The sequence below is a fragment of the Atractosteus spatula genome, chromosome 14, assembly GCF_055471065.1.
Source record: "Atractosteus spatula isolate fAtrSpa1 chromosome 14, fAtrSpa1.hap1, whole genome shotgun sequence".
NCBI classification, from domain to species: domain Eukaryota; kingdom Metazoa; phylum Chordata; class Actinopteri; order Semionotiformes; family Lepisosteidae; genus Atractosteus; species Atractosteus spatula.
In genome coordinates, this window is record NC_142719.1 from 4,155,649 (window position 1) to 4,183,282 (window position 27,634).

General features: G+C 39.1%; 1 protein-coding gene across 1 annotated transcript; it reads right to left on the reverse strand.

Moving 5' to 3' along the window:
• Positions 1 to 5,306: 5,306 nt before the first annotated feature.
• maco1b (macoilin 1b) lies at positions 5,307 to 27,486 on the reverse strand. The gene is made up of 11 exons (XM_088932212.1): positions 27,165 to 27,486; positions 18,867 to 19,008; positions 18,610 to 18,736; positions 17,194 to 17,317; positions 15,962 to 16,140; positions 14,704 to 15,208; positions 11,385 to 11,543; positions 10,975 to 11,157; positions 9,523 to 9,643; positions 8,249 to 8,423; positions 5,307 to 6,957 (listed from the first exon to the last, which is right to left on the reverse strand). The coding sequence occupies exons 1-11, from the start codon at positions 27,242 to 27,244 to the stop codon at positions 6,755 to 6,757; spliced, it is 1,998 nt and encodes a 665-aa protein (XP_088788338.1). The 5' UTR covers positions 27,245 to 27,486; the 3' UTR covers positions 5,307 to 6,754.
• Between the last annotated feature and the right edge of the window lie 148 nt (positions 27,487 to 27,634).

The following is a 27,634-nucleotide window of genomic DNA, read 5'->3' on the forward strand; positions in this document are numbered from 1 at the left end:
GCTTGTACCCCTGCACAAGGCTTCTGCTATATAGAGAGTGTGTACCGACTGACAGGCATGAATCCCTTTTTGACATTACTACACACCATGTGAATTCAGCACTCTAACTTGTTCCCCTGTGTTTTTTCTTACGTGAATTATATACTGAAACCTGTTCGTTTAAGCAACAATCCAGCCTGGGATCAATCTCCAAAACCTCCTCCTTCTAGTGCTCAGTCTGCGACCTGCAGTTTAAGAGGATCAAGGATGAGACAAACTAGTTTCCAGGAAAATGTCTATGGAAAGACACCTTTCAATCTTGAAACACTTTTCCAGGCAAAGGGTAGAAAGAAGCCATTTGAGAAATCATTGTCCTCTGGCTAGGGGCCCGAAGAGCTTCCTGGACTTCGATCTTTGATCCCATCTCTCGAATCTTGCCATTTTCAACTGAAGACAGCGCAATCCCACTCATTAATCCCCAGCAAACCCTGGACACTCACTATACTGGTGGACAGACAGCCGCACACAATCCAGGCCCTGGAGAACTACAGTCCAGCACGAGTCGCATAAAACCATTGCTCACATCCTTCATCTCCAAACCCAAGTTAAAGGCTCATTGCTCCAGTTCCGGGAGGAGAGGCCAGGTAGTCATCTCTGGTCCTTGAGGGCTGTAGACCTGGCCGTGAGGTTTCTCATTCCAGATGATTTCCAAATGGCTTCAACACAGTTACTCTCCCACCTGTTCAAAGTGAAATTCCTCCAGGTCTTTACAACTCAATGAGTTGAACGGGATTAAAAAACCAGCTGGAGAAGGACGCAGTCAATCCTGGAATACTCCTGTTTCCAGCTCCCAGAAGGCACCAGCCCAACAATGGTTAGACACTTGGAGATGCTGTTTTATTCCCCTGAGGCACAATATAACCTTTAAGCCCAAAGTGTAAGACAGAAAAATGTTAATGTAAAGGACACACATGACCGTCATGTGTAGTTTAAATATAATTTTTAAACTGTTGCAAGAATGAGTCAATTTTCACAATCACAGCTTGTGCAATGCTTCTGTGCATTTTAACAAAGGTACCCCTGAGGACCCGTCAAGCAATACCATTCATCTTAAGCACGCTTTGCGTGACTAAGAGGGTAAACTGCCCACCTAATTCCCAGCATTCAGGCTATGTAGACAAGCTTTCCTTGATTACTGATGTCTCCTAAGCTTCCCCTAATTGGCAGCAGATTCATTTTAATTTGGCTATGAAGTCATTATAATCCACTTAATCCTTATGAAAGTTTTATTGGTGTGGTAATTTAAAGTATATTTCATGAGCCGATTAATCCACTAAGACATGTTTATTGGTTAATTAAAGATGAGATGGCCATAAATCAGTATTACTCTGCAGACTAGCTCATGGTCCGAGAAACTGGCTGCAGAGACACTGAGGGATAGGGGGCTGAACTGCGTCTGAAGATTGAGTACGCTTAAATCATTGTGCTAGAGGCCACTCGCACCTGGAGAACATAAATATTGTAACGCTTACGGCCGACAGGCACTGTGTAAGAGCCGGCGTGGAGTCCCGGACGGTGCGGGGCCGACTTGATGCGGCAAGGGCGACCGCCTGAGCCCCCGTTGCGTTACAATATCTACGTCTTCCATGAAAGAGGTTGAGGAGACACAGACCAAACTTGGAAGTGGGTTAACATGGCTTAATTTGAGCAACAGAGTAGGAGGTTCAGATAAAAAAACAACAGAGGTTGGGACAGGTTGGTGGCGCTGCAGATTTAAGGCTCCTGGGACCGATTCCAAACCGAGGACTCATTCTGTATGGAGTCCGTATGTTCTCCCCCCTGCTCCGGTTTCCCCTCCCCCCACCTTCCCAAGACTGCTGCCTTAGAACAGCTGTCCTTGCGTGCTTGAGTGTGTCTCATGCAGGGTATAATCTCACCTTGGTCCCACCGCTTCTGGAATAAGGGTCATGACAACCCAGAGTCAGCAGAGCTGCCTTCCAACATCGGATGGATACACGAAAGCGACAAAATAGTAAAAAAAACTGTTCAAATTCTTTTAACCCCTCCGTGAGAAATCAATACCTTACATCCTGAACTTGAACTGCATGCCGATTGACCCACCGCCCAGTGTCCTTCCTTCTGCTCTTTCAGCTGAAATACGAAACTGGCTTAGATTCAGCAAAACCCTTTTCGCCGACGGGAAAAGTCGGACGCGTCTGTTTTTACGGCCCTCAGATCGATTCGTTTAAAGAGTCAATTTCTTTGTATTGTCGATTCCTGGGGTATATTCAAATGTTTTGGGATTTTTTGGGCCGTGTCTCCTCCTCCTCTTTTTCGAGTGTAACAAAAGTGCTGAACAATAAACGGCAACGAGAACCACACTTCGCTGTCAGCTGGAAAGAAAGCTGTGTGGAGATGGAAAAAAAGGGCAAACGAGGGTCCGCTTGAGTGCTTTAAAACGTATCCGGGCTGAGCTTCCACATGACAGACTGATTTTCTTCCCATTGTTGGGCTTTTCACAGAACGGCTGGCAATTAGGTTACCCTGGGAGAGCCAGGGGTTACAAGCAACAGCGGTCTCGTTTTCACGCTAAGAAAATCCCGAAGCAGTTAAAGGAGGAAAAAAAAAACAGCAACAAACAATTCGCCGTGCAAAACCAAAGATTTCTCTCCGGGCAGATTAGTGGAGGCCCAGTTATCGTGGATTACAATACCCCACATGCCACAGGACGATAAAGCCGACCGGACCCCGTCTGCCTCTCCACTCACATTTCCACTTTCTGACACTCTTCCACGGTGGGGCTGCTTTAAGGTGCGAGATGAGGACATTTCAGGAGCCCACGGGCACGTCAGCGAGTACATTTTCCTGACAGCGCGCACCGGAGAGAAGTATTTCTCTTTAAAACATTGTTGCCCGTTATCTTTACCACAGTCAGACAGAAATGCATTACAAAAAAGACCGACTTCAGGATGAAAAGTTTTCCGATTTTGTATTATGTTTAAACTAGCTCGGTTCCTTTCAACACAACAAAATAATACGCAAGAAGTAGATGCATCTTCAAACAGCATACGCTGATTTTTAAATAACCCATACAAGATAAAAGGTAAGATTTCCTTCTACATTTCTTTTAATTGTCAGATTTGATTGCGTCGATCAGAACATTAAGAAATTGCATTTATCATTTGATCAGCATATATTAATACTTTGCTTTGGAATATATATATATCTAAGATATACATATGACAAAGACGACGAGTGAAGTTTCACTGAAACAAAAACATTGCATCGTTTGTAGTATTGGCTTCGTGTACTAAAATACTTCCCAGTAAAAGCTATAATTAAATTAATGGGAGAAACTGGAGGAAAAAAACATTCGAGAAAATGAAAATATTTCTTCAGGAATATGTTTAATTCATATCACAGGGTAATCCACCACTTCAATTTTGGAAAATTAACTACAGGGGAAAAAAGAGTCTCACTTAATGCTGTAAAAAAGCATCACACCTGAAGAAGGCTCCACGGCCGAAACGTGTTTTCTTTCTTCTTTTTTTCAGCATGGAATAAACCTATTACTTGTTCCATTACATTTTTTATACCACCTTTAAAAAATGAAAATGAAAAACAATTACTGATCTGAGGGAGGAAATTTTGCAGTTTCCCTTTAGAGATTCTGTAAAAACGTTTTCCTCAGTTACAACTATATTGAAATATCAAGTGTATTTGTTATGAGATGCTTTTCTCTCTAAATGTTGGCATCCTATTTTCTTTTCAGTGCCTACAACTACTTGCCATCCATACATTTTTTCTGAAAGCCTTTAATCTTATGAGATACAGTTTAATGACACAACCAAACAAACACACGAGGAGGGACGTTGAAACATTTAAACATGTTTTAGAGTAAGATCAAAAACACACGCTTGGAGAGAGCAGTTTTTTCAGCATAAACCAGAAGAGAGATTGTCACCCACAGTTCACTGTCTCGTTGAGGGGACAAGCAGGAGACCAGAGCTGAAGGACTGGAGAGTGACTACAGGGATGATTTATCAGGACATTAGAAATGAGAAAAATGAAGTGCAGGGGACTCCCTTAATGATACGGAAAGCTACTATTCAGTATAATAAATGTCTGCATTGAGATATAGAAGAAAGTATCGACATGTTTAACCAGTGCCTCCTGCCTATCCATCAAGCTGGCCTTTTCTTCAGTCAAGGTCAGCTGCTGCATCCAATTATATCCTTCACCTGGCTTACAAAATGTGAATCTGCCTTTAAAAATGTATGTGGATCCAAAATACTCTTGCTCAGTCGAAACAAACTTAACTTGAGGTTTAAGTAAAATTCTTAGCATTTGCAACTGACTTTAAAGAATTTAGTGTAAAATCTGTGCCCCTGCGGTAACGTAATGCATGTAAACTGACATCATAAAAAGGCAGATGGGACAAACTACGAATGTGTTCATTGTACTTATACTGTGTAGATGCAACAGAAATCAGAAAAAATAGGTTTACTCACATTGTACAGTCAGATATACTTATTTTTAAATGAAGGGCTGCCGACCACAATAAAAGAACAGCCGTGCAAACTTTCAGTCTGTGCAAACCAAGTATCAATACAATACTATCTAAATCCAACGAGCAAACACTTCCTAACATGTCACAATTATACATGAGACTGGATAACGATGAGAAATGTATCACTGTAAGGCGCTGGAATGAGATTTAAAAAAATTACATGTAGTGGCAAAACTAGAGCAAGCTGGAACCTGGGTAGCTCAGGCAATCAATGCCCCCTTGTGGCAGCAAAAATAATCTTGTAATTTCAATACTTTATTACTAAAGGACACAACCATTATCAACGCAGATGATAGGTCCTGGATGGAAAAAAACAAAAAGGTTTCTTAAAAGAAACTGCTGCCTTCTCTACCATACATACCTACCCAGTATTTGACTGGTATTTGACAGAAAACCAAGACTTTTTGCAACTTCTTCAAAAACTAGAGTAGAATATTTAGTTTTTACGTATGTACATCTGCACAGAGAACAGTCATATGAAGTGCCTACTTCAATTATTCAAGCAGTGTTACATTTTCCATATTTATGAAATAAAATACCCAACAGTTTTTAGAACACACACCCAGGTAGCATACAATTCTAACTCTTAAACTAGGATGGCTCGCTACAGTATATGTACCTAAATTACTGTTGTAGACAGTGCAGATATGTTTAATCAATTTGGAGAAAGGTGGTAAAAATTGCCTAAACTCCTTGCTAAAGAACTACTGCCATACATCCTCAGACACAAATAAAGGACTTCAAAAACCTTGAATCATCTGCAAGAAAAAAGTTTATTCCTTGTAAACCCCACAGAAATAGAGAATGCAGCCAAGATCAGTTACATAAAGGATCATGTGCCCATATGGCAGCAAAGAAAAAAAGGGTTTACTTTCAAAAAAAAATTGTGACAATTTCATTTTTTCCCCACAAAGCTTCAAGAACCCATGACACCATTGCGAATCTGTGACACTTTTCCATGGTGGCAAACGCACAAGATGCTTTTAAAACTTCAAAATACAGAAAAACATATCTGACTTAGGCTAATCATCCCTGTTTTTTTTTTTAAGTTCTACCCATCAGAGATGATGATGTCCTAAGCAAGATGTGATAAATTCCACTAAAAAAAGTTTAATACTTATTTCACTTACAGAGTCTACTGCACTTGGTGACAAAGGCTGCTCTTTTCTATTATAAATGCAACAAACATTCAGATTTTCAAGCTTAGCACCTTAAAACCACCATTTCCAGATGTGTTTCCTCAATGTATTTGTGATACATTTAAATCGAAAACACACTCATGAGAAAAAAAAAACGCCTTCTCTTGGCACATAAACTGAATCGACACTCAGCTGTAAAAGGATCTTCACCAACAAGTTGATGCTAACTTTAAAGCATGATTAACAGAATATCTATGCTAGAAATATAGCTTTTGGCAGATTAAAAGCCTTTTTTGTAATATAAATTGCACTAAATCCATCTTAAATTATTTTCCCTTTCTCACAGCATGCCTTCTTAGGATGCAGCACATGTCAGACAAATAACAGATTAAAACAAATGTACATCTAAAAACCGAAAATTAAACTGCCACTTTATAAAGTAGGAAGCAGTCATGCAATAGCTTGTGTCCAGGCTGCAGCAGACTCTGTGGTGTACTAAAATCAAACAGCAGGGTAAGATTAGAAGAGAAGTTCTGATAGTTCCCCTTGAAGAAGAGTCCATTGTCAAGGCAATACACTGTGGCAAAATAATTCAGTAGAACACTATTGGCTTCACATTACATTCCATTTAACACAGAGAGATGTTAACCAAATTAACCAAAATACAAACCATTTTCCGTTTCCCAGCTTATTTTTAAGCTTTCTTACCGTGGACAGAAGAGGAGAGGGACAGATGTGACCCTGCTATTAAAAATACTGAAATAAACCAGAAACAAAACGGTACGAAGGCAAGAATCAACTAAGGGGGAAAAAAAGGAAGCAGTTATGCACTGACCAAGAAAGATATACGCCAAGTTCTGTGAGGTTTTCTAAACATTTACAAGAAAGAAACCATTGGCCAGTCCTAGTCGATGTGATGTCCCTTTTTTTTTTGTCTTTTGTTTTAACTACAACAAATACAGTCACACAATACAATGTCTTCTTGACCAGGAAAAAAAAACACTCTCGCTCAATGTAAAGACACTGAGTAAAATCTTCATCTGGGCGATCAGAGAAAAGTGGATATTCACTTTTTCAGGGGCTGGTAAACTGAGGCGTTTGGATCCAGTCCAGAGGGACTAGTATCCATGAACTTTGAGGAATAGTGCGGGGCGACAGGGTTCATGTTGTTGGCGTCTGCAGTGTAAGTGATACTCGGCATGACCGCCATCACCTCTGCTATCTTTTGTTTCAGGTCCTTGATCTCCTGATCTTTCTGGATTATTTGACCTAAAAAAAAAACACAGAAGTTGTCACATGTCTGGCTGATATTACAGCGAAGAACCACAGGTCTTAATAAGCACTGGGCATTCCTGTGTGCAGCCATTAAAGCACCGCGTCATGCAGATCAACCCACCTTGTGCGATGGGTACTTTGTAGAAAATATTATTCTCATTTCATGGGGTAGGAGTTTCAGAATTGAAATGTACTGGCTTGGGTGATCCCTTCAATAATTAAGGATCAGCAGGTAAAAACACTTGAATTAACGGTCTTATTCTAGTCCAAGGGATCCTCCCCCTGGTTTAGTTTTGTTTTTTTCTGCCCTCAGTACTGACTTTTAAAAATGTATATGTCAAGTGTATCGATTCCAACACCGTCAGCCAAAAGACCTTGAAGCAGCCTCTCCTCAGCTTGCCCCCCTTATTTATAAATAAGCAGCTCTTAATAGGTGATTAAATCCATGATGGCCAGACACAAATGGGAATGACAATACATAAGGCATTCTCCACAATGACTGGCTTCCCGAAACCCAGAAATTCATACAGGGTTGATACCAATTTCTATGTCCCAGTCAACATTTTAAGAGCCGAGAATAAATTATAAAAAAGATAAAACTAAAAGCATTTTAGCCTGTAATTGGGAACTGGACAGAAACAAAAACCAGAAGGAACAGCAATACCCCAGGACCAGGGAGGGGAACCACTCTTCTGAGTAATATACTGTGGAATGTGAATCCAAATCGCACATTCTGGACTGGGAAAAAAAATCACACCTAAAATTACTCATTCATTTTTTATTTCATAAAACAATTTCAAGATACTCTGAAGTACCTTAAAAAGGTTAAGAAAAAAGGTCACAGTCAAGGGACAGTGCCAGATACTGTCAAGAGACTTTTCCCTCTTTTTTTGTCCGTAACAGCCATGAATGAAATGTGCATTGCTATTCATGCCTGTTTATATCTGTTCTGGGATTTGACATCCCAAATTACAATGTCAAACTGTTATCCAGGAGGTCTCGGATTATAACTGACCTTGCCAAGCATTCTGGCTCCACCAATCTGCACCAGCACTGTGGAGATCCCGAGATTGACAAATGACGGATACCTCTGACAGACTGGTGTAGCAGAGGAGTAAGGGCACAGGGTCTTCATGCTGCTTGTGCGGTACAGGTAATGCAACAGAATGCCATACTGATAAACGACTCCGTATTCAGCTAATACAAAACTCAAAACAAACGACAATTATTGCACTGTGCCAGGACAGCCCTCTCGGAAGCCTCCTCTGTTTGTGCATCCCCTCACCTTGTGCAATCTCCAGCTGTCGTTTCGCATCCCCCAGGGCGGAGAACAGGTCCAGTTTGATTCTGGTCTCTGCACTCAAGCTGTTCTCCAGGTGCTGCGTTTTATCCTGCATGGCTGAAAGCGCTGACATCAGTACTTCAGTGTCTTTTTCATTTTCCTTATATTTGCGTAGCTCCTGGGGATTTCACAAAAATAACAGTTGCAGTTTTGGTCTCAAAAGGGCAGGTTTAGAAGTTAAATCACTGAATACAAAATCAAAATGCACTACAGTGTTATGTGCGTTTAATATTTCAAAACACTGAGCACTGCATTAAGTTGAATATATTTATTTCTAGAAAATCACAAATTGTGAACTGTGGAACTAGAATTTACGACATTGACACTTCGCTTTCTTTATCTTAAAATTTTGTCACGTCTCTTTTCATAAGCGACATGGCAGAACCGCTCCTGAAAAATGACACTTAAATCCTGCATGCACACACACTCCCATATCAAAACAATTACATGCATTTATTCATGTAAGATTTTTATATAGTTGTATTAAAAGCCCTTTTTAAACTAACTGTTTATTCATGTTTATCAATTCCAATGAAAATGTGAAGTGAAAAGTGTTTATTGTGCCCATCTAACGTATTAGTTATTTTTGGTCCTTTTAATCTGAAGTAAGCCCTTTAAAGGTAATTTATTTCAGAGTTTTGTAAATAAAATTAATTTTTTTTCTCATTTACATGAACAATTTCGTTCATTTGTTTACTGAATGTTAAAGCTGATAATTGGGTCTTAAAGCCTTCTCCAGTTGTTCCTTTTTTTTTTTGACACAGCTTTGTTTGAATTCCTAAAAATAATGCTTTATTAAAAAAAATGTTTCAACACAGTAGTTTGCTTTGTTCTATTTATTTTACTTTAGGTTTTATCCAGTTAAAACATAAGTTCTGGACAGAAGGTGAACAGTGGCTGGAAGAACACTCAGAAAAAGAGAGTGCATAAATCGACTGATACTTGTATGAATGACCTACAATAACACTGATTAGCTTGTCTTAACTATCTGCATATTGGAGGGAGATCTGTTAAGGATCAACAGGAGTCATTGAAGTAACATGCCAAGTCATGTTACATACTGCAAATTTCTTTTAAAACAGAATTATTACATACCGTCACCTCTTTTTGTCTTTAAAAAAAGCAGCAGGAACCACACAAAACACACTGCTTGTGTCCAACAGCGTATACAGACTTTATAAATATGTTTCAAAATCATTTTTGCTCCCACGACTCACCTGCACTTTCATTTCTAACTCTCTGATTTGCTCTTCTTTGACTTTCATGTCAATTGTTAATTTTTTGCACTCCGTCTCGAGTTCCCTGATACGGCTCCTCAGGGTATCTGTGCACTCTCCTCTGAGGAAAGAGTATAAACAGCTTTGTCAAGGGCAAACAGCAAGTGAGTAGTCATAAATCCAAATTATTCTATTTACAGATGGAAGACTTAGTGGGGGGTGGATGTTAAATAAGTACTTGCACCCATGCTTATATGGTTATTGTCACTGGGATACATTCCATGACCATATAAAATGCAAGCACACAGAGATGGTGATTTTACTCTTTGCTGACAATTACTCTAGCGTGCCATGGTAAAAGATCACACAAAGTAAAACAATGAATGACTATATGAGCTTCCTCTTTATATTACTCCTTCATTTCATCCACTTATTTTCAGTGTTATTTTCTTGGCCAGCGGCTCTGCTTTACCTGTGTACATTTACTTTCACAATCTCGGGATTGTGAAACAAACCGATGTTTCAAAGGAACTCAATGACTGTTAAAACGATGGTAAGAGCCTGGCTGCAAGAACCCTACGATTCCAATCAGAACACAATTTCAACAAGTAATAAAAAAACTCATGTTTATGTCCCAGACTTCTTTATGCAAGTTAACATGAACGCTGAAATATATTAAAAAAAAACAGAAATGCCCTTTGAGTTAATCGGTGGGAGACTCCAAGTGGCTCTTGTCAAGGTGCTTCCTGCGTACCTTTACAAATGTCCAAATGTCTCAGACGTGGTGCCGGGTCATGTCTTTGACTGTGACAAGGATTCCCCAAGCAGTAGAGCGCAATGATTAAAGGGTAAGGCTGGAATTAGTCAGCCAGGACACTCAATGCCTGATGATACAGCAACCCCTGCAGGCCTGTGTTGCTCTCTGCCCAGGGTGCACCTTTCCTCCAAATGACACAAAACCTCCTGTATAGGACTGTGTAGCCTGCATTGTGTTTGCAGGTGGGAGGACTGGGGGAAGTCAGTCTACACTTAGCTATTCCCCCTGCACATTCTTGTGGACCCCATAGCTGTGAACTACGAAAATGCACAAGTGGCTGTTTTAAAATGGCTAGGTACCCAACAAGACGTTTTATTAAAAACTCACACACACACACACAGACGTGTGCATTACTTTCCCGGTCTGCTCTGCTGCCTTTGATTGAAAAGTGTTTTTGGCCCAGGAATACTGCTGAGTCTGCAGCTGTCGCAGTAGGCAAAAATAATGATTGATGGAACACAACAAGTAAACATCGATGAACTTCAAAAGGTTACGGTTTAATACAGACGTTAACGTGACCCTCAACCTCCCCTAGCTAGTGAGAGGAGGCAGGGCTCCTGGCTTGGATACAATGGAGCACGAGCCAAGCCTTGGGGCGAGATGGAGGGGGGGATGAAGGACTGACCACACCGTACCTGGACGCTGCAGCCAGTGCTACTGCCCGGGCTGCAGTTGCCTCCTCCAGCTTCTTCCGCTTCTTTTCTTCTGCCAGCTGCTTTTCAGCAATGGCTCGTGCTTCCTGTTCCACTTTCAGCCTCTTCTCTAACTGGCTGATGGTCTGTTTGTCTTTCTGTTTTGCTTGTACAGCACTGTGCAACCTAAACACAGAAACCTCAGCTGTAAGACACAGTACATTAAAATAAGACCATTACCCCCAATGTGGTTCAGTGACAAAGTGGAGGAGCCAGTGGATTGTACAACAGTGTGGGGTAACAAATTATTAGCCACTTAAAACAGAAGATAAATGCTCAGTGGGTTCAAATAAGTAACTGAAAGCTTCTGCTGAATGAGAACCTATGTCATGCCCCATGCATTCAGCTCTTACTTGTTCTGCAGCAGCTCATTCTCCTGACGCAGCTGGCCCAGCTCAGAGCGGATGCTGCGCTCGGTGGTGCTCAGAGAACTGATCTGACTGCGCAGCTCCTGCTCAACCTGCCTGCTGGCCTGCAGGTCTGCCTTCAGCTTCTTAATGTCCTGCTCCAACCTACACAAAACATTAAACAAAACCAAAAGACTCTTAAGAATATCTATAATTTAGCATTAATTACAGTCACAAAAGTGGTAAATGGTTACTATGTACACCTCACGGAGTTATATGAAGACAATTACATAACATACAATATGTGTATGAGTATGGCACAGTGCCGTAAAGGCTTGGAAATAACATACAGAGAGGAGTACTAACACGGTTCTCACCTCCAACCTATTTCACTTTAATGTCATTGTTTTAAAAAACAGCAGATTTAACATTCAAGTACCAAACATTCATATATCAAGCCACATGCACCTAAGGCATATTGGGCTGCCATTACACTTGGACATCAATTTCTGTAGTTCGATATGAAACAGGATCTCTCCTAAATCACACATACTGTATGTGAATCTACAAAATGTGTTAACACATACAAAACCTACATTTACAAAGACATACGACACTGCTGAAAACTGGCGCACTCGAAGAAGCGTCCACTGCAGAACATTATTCTTCAGGCCTTTTACTTTTCAGTGTGGAATTAACCTCTACGTGACCCACTGTTATTTCTCTGTACACTGCCACCTAGAAAGTAGTAATTACTGTGGTAAAAAAAAAACTTCCTAAACCATACTTCTGTCCTTCTTCACTCTGGACCAGAATGTTCTTAACTGTTTGGTCATAAAAACATAGTACCCTTTGCCACATAAGATTACTGGTGTTTACACAATCTGGCTTAGATAAAGTTCTCCTTTAACTCAACTGCTGAAGCAACCTATCAGCTCTCCACGTGGTGTGCTACGCAGAGAGAATGCCGCACGTCACCCAGTTGTGGCTGAACATCAGCGCTGGATTGTCTAGGACTCCTCTCATACATAAAGTACTTTGGAATCCTTCTACTTGGAATCCTACTTCGGGAATGCCTTGAATCGCAAGGTCCTTCATGTGGACCTTAAGCATGTGAAGTCTCTAGGATTTATTAAAAATATGAATAGAACCGATTTCAGCATTGCCACTTAGTTCCACTAGATGGCAAAGTATTCCAAAAAAAGTAAACTTCAACACCGGAAAAGTACAGACATCTATGCCATCCATGAATCCCCAGCCTAGGGAAGCGCAAACGCTGCACTACGTTTTAGATACACCGAAGACCACGAAATGAAAGAAGCCAAGATAAAAATAATTTGTTGAGTGAAATGTAACTTTCATCACTAACATTCACTATAAAAAAAAAATAAAGTGTACACTCACATTGTGTATACAGTACAAATTAATCAACAGAAACTTTTGGAGCTTTCCTTCCATGGAAATGATTGGAAAGGAAGGACATTTTCTTTTCCCCAAATTCAAGCTTTTGTTTAATTCATGTTCGAGGTTAAATATTACATACCATTCTTAAAAATGCTTCCATGTCGCACTTTTCCTCCCAACCCTGTGGGCTTTCTCCAGGTGCTTGGCTTTTCTCCCTCCTTCCAAAGACACGCTGGCCAGGTAAGCTACATTGGCCCAGTGTCTTGTGCGGATAGGTGTATGTGTGCTATAGTGTACTGGAGTGCCATTCAGAGATTAGCTCCACCATGCACCCTGTGCATCCTTGATAGGTCTAAGGGTACTGTGACCTACACCACAAATAAGCGACTTCATGATCATGCATGGATAGAATTTCATGTTTTTCTATGGTCCACTTTTTAAAATATCCCCAAAATTCCACTTGACACCTCAGGTCAAATGTGAGCACAGATCCTGAATGAAGATATCTAATTGATAAAAGTAGTATACCAAGCAGTAAAACCATGAGGTCAGTTTCTAGCTTAGCAAGGTTTTTCAGACAACACCCATTGCGGGTTCCAATTTTGAAGAATGTTTTGCACCTGTGCCCTCGTGTTGAGACACTCTGGCATCCGAGTCCCACTCTTCTTAGTCAGACTCTATATTTGTACTGACATGATTTCTAACAACTGAAAAGTCACTTTGACCTCAGCTATGTGCTGACAAAGATCGAAACATCAAATCCAAACCACAACTTTATACGGCACCCACTGCTTCTTAATTTACTACTCTTAATCTTGGACCGCTCAAACATTACTGAATTTGTCACTACAAGTGGTGTACAGGTAATTTAAAAAAGTATTCACGCTTGCTTAAAAAAACATGTTTCTACCATAATGCTTAGCAGGGAACATACTATATTTGTACGTTACTCTTTTTATCCTGCAACATACAATGTTACTACAATACATTATAACTACAATTGCTTAGGCCAGCAAGATAAATTAAGCGCTTTATCCCCTGCCTTGTACTCTCTGCAGTTATTTTTACAATATGATTTACATTAGAATTGTATTTTTTGTCTTGGCCAGTAAGAATGTACTGTCTTGCGTTCGAAAGGTGTTATCATTATCAACACACTTTAAAAGTTTAACATTTGTGTGTTTTATTATCAGATCCAAACTGCGCTGACATGGACTAAGTAATGATTTCTGTATTGTTGGGTATTGCCAAGATATTTGCATACTAAAATCTTTTTAAGATCTTCTAAAGTCTTTTCAAAAGCACATTTGCACTTTGAACTGAAAATTAAGACTGGTATTTATCCAGTACTGCCTCAATTTACTTAAAGGAAAGATTTACATCTGAAATGATAAAAATGGTTGAGCTTAATTCCTCACATAAAAAACATTTATCAAAACCCAAAGTTTTTGTATTTAAGACTACATGGCCTACATGTCCTTCTTCTTCGATCATCTTTGTAATACAAAAAAATTATAGCAGTGGCTTAAGTAGCATTAGTGCTAAAAAGATCTCAGAACTATAATGAGATTCAGCAGTAGAATCAATAATGCTCTGAAGGGTTTATCTCATACTTTGAAGGGAAAGCACTACACAGAAATATCTTAACAACAGGAGACCATGCTAGAAAATGTATATTTTAACTCATTAACTCCCCAAGGTTGTCCTTGGTTGTCTCTTTCTGCACCTCAGGTATGTTTCCTGAGACATTAAATTATGTTTTAGTAAAAAAGAAAGAATGCTTTCAGTGTTACAGAGCAAAAACAAAAAGACTCGACAACCTTTGACAAAACCTGGACATAGAGGTAAGGTCTAAAGGGGATAAAGACCAACGCTGTCACAGTAGGCAATACGATGGGGTGGAGACCAACAAGCACCTTACCGGACAAGAGTATCAGGCTTGCTGAGCTGGTTATTGGGTATACAGTTCTCCATTAAATCCTTGTGAGTGCTTGGACTCTTGCTGGGGCATTTCTGCTTCTTCTCGTTCTTACTGGCTGAAGACAAGGGAATGCTGCCATTGGCCGCACTGTGACTGCGGGGAGAGGAGTTCACGGCCCCACTGGCGTTCTTGTAGTTTTTCGAAGATGTGGTGCTCGCATCCTCTTTTAAGAGGTTTTCCGTACTCCCGACGAGATCGTTGTTCAATCTCTTGTTATTGATATGGTTTTCCATGTATTCAATCTCCTGTATTTTAGAGTCTACAGGCTGTAAAATATTGTTATTTATTCCAAGGTTGTGTTTCTTGGCATCTTTGTCCTTCTCTTTCCCTTTTTCTCTGTATTCGAGCTCTGGTAAAGTTGTTGATAGCTTTTTATTACCAGGGACACCATTGTGTTGTGAAATTGGTGTGGAATCCACTTCCGATATCCCTTTGGCTGCTGCTGCTGCAAAAGTGTAAGACAGAAGTTTAAATAGGAGATGAAATAATGCATCTGACCTGGTCTTTCGTCATGAAAACCTAAGAGGAGGGACCTGCTAAGCTTGTAATAAGCCAATCTGACCACTGCTTGAAACATGTTTGATGTATCAAATTCCTAACACACATGGCAACAAAGTTCATAAGAAAACCACATTTTTTAAATTTCTTCTGAAGGAGCAAATCTGTCACATGAAAAAGGAAATGCCAACTGGCTCCCACCTGTGTGCTGGGAGCGCACAGTGAGATAAATTAAGTGTAAACAGCTATATCCTGCTACAAGGAATGCATTTTTGTATTGAAAACAAGTACACACAAGGTAACAATAATACCAAGTAATAAAAATATCAATACGTCAATTTAAAACTTAAATAAGAAATTTCATCCATCATTCTAGCATCAGTAATCGCCTCATCCTCAGAGGAATGCAGTGAGCCCGAGCTTGACCCAGCAGATACAGGGCACAAGGTTGGATACACCCTGGGTGGGGCACCAGTCCATTACAGAGCATACATACTGTACAGGAGCAAGTTTAGATGCCAAGCAACTTGGACAAAATGTCTGTGGTCAGTGGAAGGGAAGTCAGAATACCTGGAGAAGACCCATACAGACACAGGGAGAACAGGCAAACTTTACACAGACCGAAAGATGAATAAGACAAGTGAATGTGTTGGTGAGCGCCGTGCATTCTGGGGTAAGAAAGTCCCGAGTTTCGGCTCACCTTCTTCTGCCTCCCTCTCTTGTCTCTGTAGCATCTGCTGTTCTGGAGGCAATGCCTGCTGAAGAAGCTGCATATAGAACTCGTTTTCCTTCTGGACCTCTTTCTGTTTTCTTAAGCGCATCTTGTAGCTGACGTAACTCTTGAAACCAAAACCCAGGGTCACAACAGGATACCCAATGCTTGAAGAAGAGAGAGGGAGTTAAAAAAAAGTGAGCCAACAAAACACTAAGAGATAAATTAAAAACATAAGGGGTACTCTATCACATTAAGCTCTCTTGGAGCACCTTATAGAATAATTCATATTCAACGTAATGAATCAACAGGCCTCAATATTTCTTGCCGAGATCTTACTCATAATTAATGCAAAAACATATTTTGTGAGCTCCTGCGATACAAGAATAAAACAAGCTTAAAAACAGGAAATGCCAAAATAAATTTCAATAGCTCTGTAGAACACTATGAATAACAGTCAAACTTGTGATTAAAGCACATTGCCCATTTTAGGAAATTTAAGGAGATTTTAAGCACTACCCACTTCCCTGAAACAAATTAAAATATCTTCCATACTTTAAAAAAAATGCCTGACATTTTATCAACCGTGGTGAGAAAAAAGTGTAGTTTCATTATCCGAGGTTACACTAATTATCCTATCCAGATGAAAAGCTTATGTCATGTGCTCCAACATAAACACTGTGGTAATTTGCAATTTCAGACAAGGCAGTTTCCTAGGGAGCTTTTTAATGAGACCTACAGCTAATTTAATGAAACCTTTTTCATTTACTTCTATATGTAACATATGTAGGCAACAGCCCTTTAGTGCCATCATCACTAACAGTTACTGTGCACTATGACATAACTTCCTTATCCAATTTCCACCACAGTGCTCTGAGCCTTAAAATGCAAACCTGCTAAAATTGTATTAAAAAATAAAATGTTCAGTAAACAGTACTATCTAAAAGAAAGAGATAATCCACAAAAGATGATTCTACAGTATTTACACTTACAGTGTAAAGAACACTTGAGACAACAGAACCACAGTTACAATGTCTGTGGGATCAGTATTTTCGGGACTCTCTCAGTTCAGGGCACACCGTTTTATGTAAAAGTAAACAGGATTTTTTTTACAAATAATAAATGGCAAAAACATATTTGGGATCACAAAACCAGTCTCCAGTATTTAATTCACTATGCTGGTTGCCTAAACACAAATTGAAAAGTACATTCAATCTTACCAGTGGGCTGCAAACGGCCGACACAAGTCCACATGAAAGTTTTTCAGATCTTTGAATCGGATTGCAGCTTCTATATATACGAATAATATCCAAAGAGATACTGTGGGCAAACAAACTCCTCTTTCTGTAAGAATAAGAAAAATACAGTTACAAGTTTAATCAACTATTAGATAAAGCTAGAGTAATGAATTCTAAAAAGAAATATGCATCAGATTAACAGAAGTAAGCTGGTGAAGGCTGAGTTAATTAATAACAAGGACAGTGTCAGAAAACTATTGCTTACATTTGAAAAGCAAATGACTAAACTATAGATCTGTTAATAGGGAGATTATAATCAAATTAAGAATTTAAAGGTCGAGGCCAATATTCATAATTCACACCATGAAACCTATTTACATTACGTTTACATTTTATCATTAAAGCATAGAACATTAACAACTATACTGTATAAACACATCACCTGGAAACCTGCAAAACTGTAAAGGAAGTTTTCAGCTCTGGAAGTAGTGATCAACATCACCCATAAACTGTAGTTAAGGGATTCACAGCGCAATACAACACATATAGCCTACACTCCAAAGATTAGTTAACACGCTTAAAGTGGGATTCCACATGTTGAAATATACTGTGAAGAACCTCAAATACATCAAATCAAGTTCTATCAGCTGCTACGAACAGGTGCTTTGTTAACAAAATCATCAAAGCAAACCTCTGTATTACACAGCCCTCAAGGTAATTTGCTGAATGACACTTCATCCAGCTGCTTGACTGAACTGAGAAAAAGGCTTGCTACAAGTTTTCAGTATCTAGGCAGTGTAAACAACAGCAAGTCTTTAAAAGAATTAATCAAAAGTACTTTGTTTTTCTGTTCATATGCATTATTTTTATTTTACGTAATGAATTTTGAAATGCTTTCAGAAAGCCCAAAGCTGTAAACAGACTAACAATCAGAAAATGTGGCACCTATTATCATAAGCACTAAAGTGATCACGAAATGAGGCTGCTTTGAACACACCAGAATAATCTAATCTGGCAGCACACAAATAAAACCTAGAGCAAATGCTTTTGCTGCAAAACAGAGTGCCTTAAATGAACTTTCCTCTTCAATCTTAGAATAAAATGTACAGCACTAGCTTTTATTCTGCTTTTATTTTTACTTTGGATAAAGTAATGCCATAATATATGATTTATGTCACAGTTTTTGATGCTTGTGATGAGTAAACAGTTGACAAAAAGTGCTACATTTTACAGAATAAATCAGAAAACATTATTAGTAAATCGGAAAACAGCATTACTGCATTACAATAAAAGAGCAGGTATTCAAATAACCTGGTGTCAAAATGAATTTGTCATCAAATTAATGTGACCCACTCGTAATTATCCTGTAAGCAGAAAATAAAGAGGCTGTAGACTTACCTGTGTGCCACACGTATTGTACCCAGACATATGTACTTGCTGCAAAGAAGAGCCACTGAACAGGTATGAAGAGTAGGCATATAATATCTGATGTAAATGCTACACAGACAAAAAACACTGAAAATGCCTGCAAGAAAAAAAAAACATTAGGGTACTGGAACTTTTCGTGAATGATTGTTTTTAAACTTCTTTTAAAACACATTTAATTCTGACCATAGCAGTCTTGATCTTTTAAAAGACAGTGAAAGGAAACATACCAGACCCTGGTATCTGAAGGAGTCATATACACTTCTGATAAAGAGCCAGAATGGCCACAAATACTCAAATCTGAACTCCAGGACGAAATCCGCCAACAGCACCAGTGCCCAAACAACCAGGAACTTGAGGTATAGAAAAGTGCTGCATGGAGACAAAAAAAACAAATATAAACGAATTTTATTTTTATTTTATTTTCCATTTGAATAGAGGGTGATCTTTTTACAGACCTTTAGTGAGAATGCAACATCAACATAGAAGACTATTATGCACTTTAAATGTAATAAGCATTGCTTTTTGATTGAACAGCCTACATGCAGTAAGAAAAAAAGTATATTGATTAATGTCCATTAAATTACACAATCACAAATGTTATTCAGTCTTAAAGTAATGTGAGAAACATAATTCATGCCTTACAGTAGTTGGACAACTCCATGGAAAGCAACACAAGAAATTATTAAGCTAGCACTAATGATAACAGGTTTGTGACCAATAACAGATCCATACTGACAAGAGATAAAAATTACATCGCAAATTACACAGCAGACACAGCAAATCACATAAAACACCCTGAACTAAAGATACTAACATGACAAAACATGCAATGACTGAAATGTTATATTAAATATATGATCACGTATTGAGTGCTCATTTGCATAGAATTTTTAGCACCATGGTAAAAGGATAAAATAGTAAGTAAATGTATACTTTTTTTTTACAAACATAAGTGAACCTTTTGGAAAATACTGCGGTTTGGCAACACATCAAACTGCAGTCCACAACTGTCTTTTAGGGTTTCTCCAATTTTGACCAACTGTTCATTTGGTATTAAAAATAACTAACAATGAAAGAATGACAGACTGGAGAGTAATGGGAAAAAAACAGGATACAAGCTGCTGTATACTGTTGTTTAGAAGAGCACTGTAGAGTGGGCTGCAGCACTATACTATTTTAAGTTGTTTAATTACTAAAAACAGACAAATGCAGTACTGTTTCCAGAACTGGCAGTGTTCATCTCTCCTATGATGACTACTGTATGGCTTCAAAACCCTTCTCTTCCACCTAAATAATATTTCAGTGGAATGAAAAAAGGCAGTATGTGGCAACCCCACATCTAATGCTTTCAAGAAAACTTGATTTTAGAACACAGTTCAGAGAGCCTATCGCCGAATGAAAAATGTGCCAAGCAATCCGTTGCAATACGGATGTTTCAGCCTGCATACCTCCTGACCTTTTTTTCCAGTGGCAGGCTTTCAAACCATAACATGCTTTCTGAAACACTAACACAGGCTAATTGGCAGATACAAACACACAGTTACTGGGACAAGAGCAACTGGGGGTTGCTGGAAAAACGTCCTGCATTTGCAAAATCACCACACTACAGAATAGTAGAATTTTCCACAAGATTCAAAAGAGTCATTTTAACTCCGTTTGCTTTTAATGAAACCTACTTCTTTAATGAATTCAACATCATCTATATAGGACATATTTCTCCTGTTATTCCCCGATTGTTTTGAGCTGCCACCAGCATTAACATTACCCAGCTGTCCTGAACCACAATGTTCTTATATTCTTGAACAAGTTCTTCTATATTCTTTGAACAAAAAGATGATTTTGATATTTTATATGAAGGTTAAAAATAAGACTGCAGAACAGCTGTCACAACTTTATCCAGCTCTTCCAAACTACAGGGAATTAAGGAAACCTGAAATATATAAAGCGCTGTTCCAAATTGTATATACTTTACGGGGTGTATTGATTACCAAAAGCACCTGCGCTACATACAGTGCCTAGCAAACAGCTTCTTGTAAACTCATTTCAGGTTAAGGTTAACACTTAGTAAGAATTCTTGAACAGCTACTCTTTTAATAAGCATAAGGAAACCTAACAGAGCCAATCCATTTCAAATATATTTTAAGTGGTTAACTGGGTGATGGAAATAAATAGAAATAAAAAAATCAGTATTATACACAAATGTCTGTACAAATTCTGAATTATTAATTTTCTAGCCTTGTGCATTTGGTGCAGCAGCAAACACAGAAGTATCTACATTTCCAGAGAGATACTTCTGTATGAACCTGAAATACCCAGTGCGAGAGAGAGAATGAAAGCATTAAAGCAGAAATAGACACCAGTTAGCATGTAAAATTAATGGTGTTCTGGAACTAGCAGAATATGTTGGACATATTTCCAATCATCGTCACTTACAACAGCATTTGTACAGACAATTCTCAAATTTCATTTCACCACCACTACCTGTACCATCATTATTTTTTAATAAGTATAATAAACTTTTATAAACTTCCTTTTTGATGTGTGACCCCAGGACAGTTACAGCCAGTAGGATATTTTTTCCAAGGACTTTCTATATCCATGAGGTGTACTCAAAAACAAATTTGGCATGGGAGAAAAGCATTTATAACATTTTATATCCGATTAAGAATTAAATCAGCCATCCCTTCTGATCCCTTGATGCAAGCGGAGAGCTTTCGGGAAAAGACTGTATATACTGGAAATTTGACAATTCCCACCCGCATACAAAAAAGACACTTTTTAAAAAAATTGATTAACAAAATTGTGACATCAGTCAAAAGGGCCAAGTTGGAAAAGCAACAAAGCTGTGATACAATGCCAGTTAAACAAGACTAAGGAAATGTCTAACTTAATCACTGCTTTTAATCAACATTTTCATACATGATACATACTACGCATTACACTTTAGAACTGAAAAAGTCTGTATTAAGTAACTATACATGAAACCGAATTTAGTAAAGTACGAACACTATGTTACAGAATAAAAGCAAACCTTTCAACAGCAGACTTGATGAAGAATATAATTAACAGATTCCTAACACCAAGCTGGTAGGACATCTGCACTGAAAATTAAAACAAAGGTCTTGCTCATTACACTTTAAGAAGACATCTATTGTGCATGGCTTGTCAAGCAGTATTTTTCCCAATTGATTTGCCCTGGCTAGTTGCTATATATTTCTTGCATTATTCAAATTTACAGTAACAGAAGGTAAGTTTTACATAAATAGCATCTGCCCACAGGCAGGGAATTTTCCCCCAAGCCACACTTGAGCTTGAACACTATGACCCTTACAGCTGGGAGCCAGTTTGCATCACCACTGGGCTGCAGTGCAGACAGGCAATGACAGACTCAAACCATGCTGAACTTGATGTGTCTCGGCAAGAACGAGATCACATTTCTTCTTGCATCTGACATTGAAGAGCAAACACCTGCAGAGGTATTCTTTCCTGTAACAAAATACTGCAAAGAAAAATTAACTTTCTCCAGCACTGCTTGTTCTGTTAAAGCACAGACCTAATGTCACAAATAAGTTTGTAAAATATGTAAAATGCAACTTACCTCTAGGTATAATAGCAGTTAAATTAAGCATTTCATTTCTGCACAGATGTACATAGAACAGGAATTAGGTCAAAGACTAATAACTGCATCTACAACAAACATAATATTACTTCTGTTATATTCTTTAAGAATTTTTATCATCTAGACTACAGAATAAATAAAAATAAACGTAAAATAAACACTGAGTATGTGCACTTTGTAGAATCAATATTTTTCAATATTTGAAAAATCGCCAGTTTGTTCATAACTGAGTCTACTGCTGCAACACCCGTAGCACCAGAGAAAGTGAAGACTTCCGACACACCCACCTGCCACAGCCATTAATCACCTGACATGCAGGGACAAGCAGCGCCTCTCCGACGACAGATCCCAGAATCTGATGTTGCACCAAAGTGGAGACACACCTGGCTTGCTAAAGACCCCCCAACTCCAGCTGTGTTCCGCCAATTGCAATCACAGCCTGCTCATGGCATGGCCCAGTCTCAATTTTGCAGAACTCAAAGTGCACTCTGAGAATTCTCCCCCAGCCTCCTCCAAAATACCTAGTTTATTTACACCTATTGCTTCAGGAGTGTGATTCATGTACAGAGCCTTTGTACACTGATGTTGGAAGCTATCTTTGATTACGTTGTTTCTATAAATTAAAATAATTAGTCCATCTTAACAGCAGAAGCAAATCATCTTGACAAACTATTCGTACGTATGAGCACAGGTGAAAGGTGCACTTGCACCAGAATAATATGAAGAATTATTTGTCCTATAATAAAGAGAAAAAAACAGAACAATGTAGATAAAAAGCTCTCTAATATTAGCGGGGACAAATGTAGCACTGTAAATAGATTGTTTTTCTGCCCACTTCGATATTTTTGTTGCATATACACTTACAAAATTCATATTTTCTCTAATCTTACATTTGAACTAGATAAAAAAAAGTCAAAGCATCTGCATTTAAGAAACATCAAAACCTACGTCTGGTCCTAAACAGAAGCAAACAACAGTGACATAATTGGTTCAATCAGATAAATTTTAACAGGCAAAAACACAAAATATTAACATAATTGTCAGTATCTAAAGGGCACAGCAAAAGTATTTAAATGAACATCTGTGGAGATAAACTGAAACACCTAACTGCTAACTAACCATAAGAATGTGAATTCTGAAGCTACTTAGAGTACTATATCATTTTCAATTACATATTTCTGGAAACTCTTTTGAGATATTTGATATGGTAAATGGATCTACAGAGCAATAACGATTCTAACCAAAGTACTAGTTATGAACCAGTCTGAGAACTACAGTATCATTAAACAAAACCAAAAACACTTGCTACTGAATCAAGAAACAGTCTCTAACGACTTATAATGTTCTGTGTATTCTGAAATATACGGCACATGTTTATAACGGTTCACCTTAGAGCAGTAAAAACAACATGACCAAAAGGCATCAGTGTATCCTGATGCTCCCACAAGATCTATACAACCTAAAAGCTCCACATGAATCATCCAAGCCACTTGAACAATGTCAAAAAGCTATAGCACAGTGGTTGTCAATATCCTGCTTCTATTTTTAAATAATTAAAAGGTAAGATCTGCACAGAACGAAGGACAAAGACAGATCGATACATCAACTTTATGACAGTCGAACCCCGACTTACACAAAATACTGGACAACCCATGATAAAAAAAAATCATAAGTCGGCCATTTCCACAGCAAAAGTTTCATAATGTAGTTATATGGTCCTTGTGACAAGTCAATCTCAAACACAATGGGTACAACACAAGGCCATCTGCCACAGATTAGCATCCAACATCTTAAAAAGACGCAGAACAAGAAATATACCCAAAGCAAATAAACTGCGTCTAACGTTTATGAATATAAGGGATTGCTGAAGTCATTATGCATTGGATGCTGTCGCCATTCAGAGAACCAAGGTTTACCATGGGTTATGAAACCACTTGTTCTTACCTGTACCAAGCGCAGACGGTAACTATAACCCGATGAACGCAATGTTGACAAATGCTGGAAGAGCTAAACAGAAACTGAAATGCAATTAAGCTTGGGAGTCAAGGCTGAGATTTCTAACCAGAGGGGATTAAAAGTATTCTTTCAACATGTACTGCATTAAGCATTCCACACGACTTACTTCAACACTAACCAGACAGAAAAAAAAAAGGTCTTCCACATTTCATTATGTTTTGATCACAGAAGTGGTCTTGATTACAAGAGACTTTTATTTAGTCTTGGATCACCTTATTAAGAGAGCAGTGAAAACTGAAAAATTAATTTAAAATGTGTTAAAAAAATCCACCCAACACAAGGACAGACCTCTTCCATCAACCAGGGGGAATAGTGAGTGTTGATGAGGTTTCGGAAAGACTAGAACCCAGAGTGCAAACTCTTGTGGCACTTCTTCGTACAGGATGTGCAACCACTTTTTATACATCATGATTTGTATATTTGGTATTTTTGTTTAATTTTATGTAATTCTTTAGGATGTGTGAAACCATAGTTTGTAGTAATACTGTGTAAAAAAGATTAAACCACACAATCGTTTCCGAGGAGTACCATAAAAGACATTTCTCTCATTTCATCTCATTTCTCTTGGACTTTCAATTGCAAAAAAGGTTAAGGTGAAAAGGGTAAGAATTTCTTTTTAATTGGGTGCTTCAGGTATTCATCAGAACACAGAGTCATTCAGAAAAAAAACATAACAGCACATTAAGCATACCATTATGCTTTAGTCCACTAAATAAAGAGCTGTCTGGACATCATCTTTTGTTAAACTAGTGAATTTGGATTTCAACTCCTGTCCCAAGTATATTTAACAGAAGAGCACTACATTTTCAAACTTGATGGTGACTTCATTTAAATCACAATCGTTTCTGACCTGAAATGTAAGATGAAAAAGAAGTCAACAAAGTGTTCTATTCAATTTTATTTTACAAGTTTCTAAAATAAACACTAATGTAGGGCAATATTACTGGTTGAATAATTTCCAAAGATGACACTGAAACATTGGTAAAAATATCCCAATACCCAAATAGATGATAAAACTAAATACAATAAAACCTTGCAATTTAATTTCAGTGTAAGGAGAATGTTAATAGATGACTCAATATTAATTTATACTTAGTTCTTCAATCCTTTATGTAAAAAGACAGAAAAAAGTTCATTTTTCATTTAATTGGAAGAAAAGACTTCATTCTCAAAAGGAATTCCTCCAACGACTTGTAATTAACATGCAACTAAAACTTAATTAGGAAGTAGCTGGAGAAAATGCACAGAATGGCAGAAAATGACTTCCACGTTGATGACGGCCTTTATCTTGAGGACAGTTAAAGTTAAAATTGACACCATCCCAACACTAATGTCATAAAATGATACATTTTAGAATTCCTACAACAAAACATAGCAGTGAAGGCTGAAGGGAGATAACATTTAAATTCAGTCATCTTATTTAGACAAATTAACTTTTTATATTAAAACCATGAAGCAAGTACAACCACAGTACACAGCGCCTACCATCACACAAAGTGAAAAACATTAAAAGAGTAATAAATGCTATTGGTTCCAATACACTCTCTTGCCAATACTCAAATTCGTCGCTTTTAAATACCTCTCAGTATATACAGTATGTATTGTTAAAATCCCCTTTGGATAAATATTACATGATTTTTTAGTGCTTAAGGCGTTTTACTGATAACACCTTCATTTTAAGGAGTTAGAATATGAACAGTACAGACCTGCAATTTAAAGATTTGACGTGGATAATTCTACAAAGCTTCAAGTTGTCACACATGACTACTTTAAAGACCGCACTTGTCCATACAGTTAGAAAAACCCTTAACCCCCTTTCCTTACTCAACCATCGTGCAATTTATTTCGAGTTACCATAACTGGAAAGGCAAGTTTGCGAGGCGACAGAGGTCTTTCAATATTTTACAGTACAGCTATGATCTTGGCTCGGCACTAGCAGGGACCCCACAGGATCAGTTGCAGCGCAGCAATTAAAACCCTTCAGAAACCTGGCTACTTCAATCGGAAATGCAAACACAAGGTACCGGCCAATAATGAACTTGCTAACAGAGTGTCTATTGTTCAGAGTGCCCAAGGAAGTCAGATGTCTGAAGTATCCACAAGCCACCTTCACAGTGACACTGACAGCTTATTTTTCCCCCCCAAACAAACAAGCTATTCCGCCTGCAGATTTCACAAGGAAAGTGAGCGCAGATTTAAATAGCCCACAGCCACAAAACTCTCCTAAGCCTTTTTATTCTCTCTCTCCCCGATAAGCGTGGGAACCGTACAAAGCAAACATGGGGATCTCGTTTTTTTTTCTTTTGTGTAACCCGGGTGCCTTTTCCACATTTCAGGTCCGTACACCCTCAGCTGGGCAGCAGCGGTCACCCCCTATATACCCCTGCGGCGCTGGACGGGACGGCTGTATTTTTAACATTTGCCAACACTGACAGAACAAAAACATGCAATTTCCCGGTCGCCTTTAAAGGGCCGGCTTGGAACATTTTCTTTAAAATTAACAAAACAACAACAACAACAACAGCAACAGCTGCAACGTTAACTAACCGATTAGCCAGAAACCTTCCCAGGATTGTTTTTTGTTTTTTTTTAACGCTCCTAAGTGTAGGTTTGTCGTCTGCCTCTCTGCCTCCCTCTCCCTCTCCGGCGAGCGGGCGCGTCCCAGCCGGGCAGCGAGTCTTAGGAGAGGCCGGGGCCGCAGACCTGGGCCTAGCTAACCCGGCCGGGCAGCTGCCGCTTCCCCGGAGCGACAGCACAGCCCCAGCCTCGTCCAACCGGAGAGCGGGGGTGCGAGGGAACAACACCCCCCCCCCAACCACCGGCGCCTGGGGCTGCCATTAAAGGCCCGAGCCGAGGGCTCATCTCCCCCCACAGGGCGCCCCCCTCGTACCTGCCGTAGATACCCTCGGCGATTCGGTTCCGTTTTAACGGCCGCCGGAGTTTGCTGCAGTCCGCATTGCGCCGCTTCATCCTCCTCCGCTAACGCTTCGGCTTCCTAAACCCCCTCGCAGCCTTTGCCAGCTTTTCTGGCTCTCCAGCTCCCCCCGATTCAAAGAAAAAAAAAATATAGATATAAAATGTCTCAACGCTGCTCTTATTTTTTTTTTCCCCCCCAACTGGAAACAAAGAAATAAATAAAGGGACTCTTCCGATAGACCCTCCTCTTTTCTTTCAACGCAGCCTAGAGACGCCACGACGTACACAACAGCCGTGGGTTGACCGGCGGCCCTGGCGGCCAATCAGCCCGAACCCCGGGGGTTTAGCGTTTTGATTGACGCGCAGCCCAGCCACTAGGGTGACGCCCTCGCCAGTCGCTTATGTAATGTCTGCCGAAGAAAGGGAGAGGAGGCGGGACCATTG

Coding starts and splice junctions, on each gene's coding strand:
- maco1b (XM_088932212.1), bottom strand. CDS start 27,244: ATGAAGCGGCGCAATGCGGACTGCAGCAAACTCCGGCGGCCGTTAAAA. Junction 19,009..27,164: donor GCCGAGGGTATCTACGGCAG/GTACGAGGGGGG, acceptor GTCTCCATGCAG/CACTTTTCTATACCTCAAGT. Junction 18,737..18,866: donor CCTTCAGATACCAGGGTCTG/GTATGTTTCCTT, acceptor TTTTTCTTGCAG/GCATTTTCAGTGTTTTTTGT.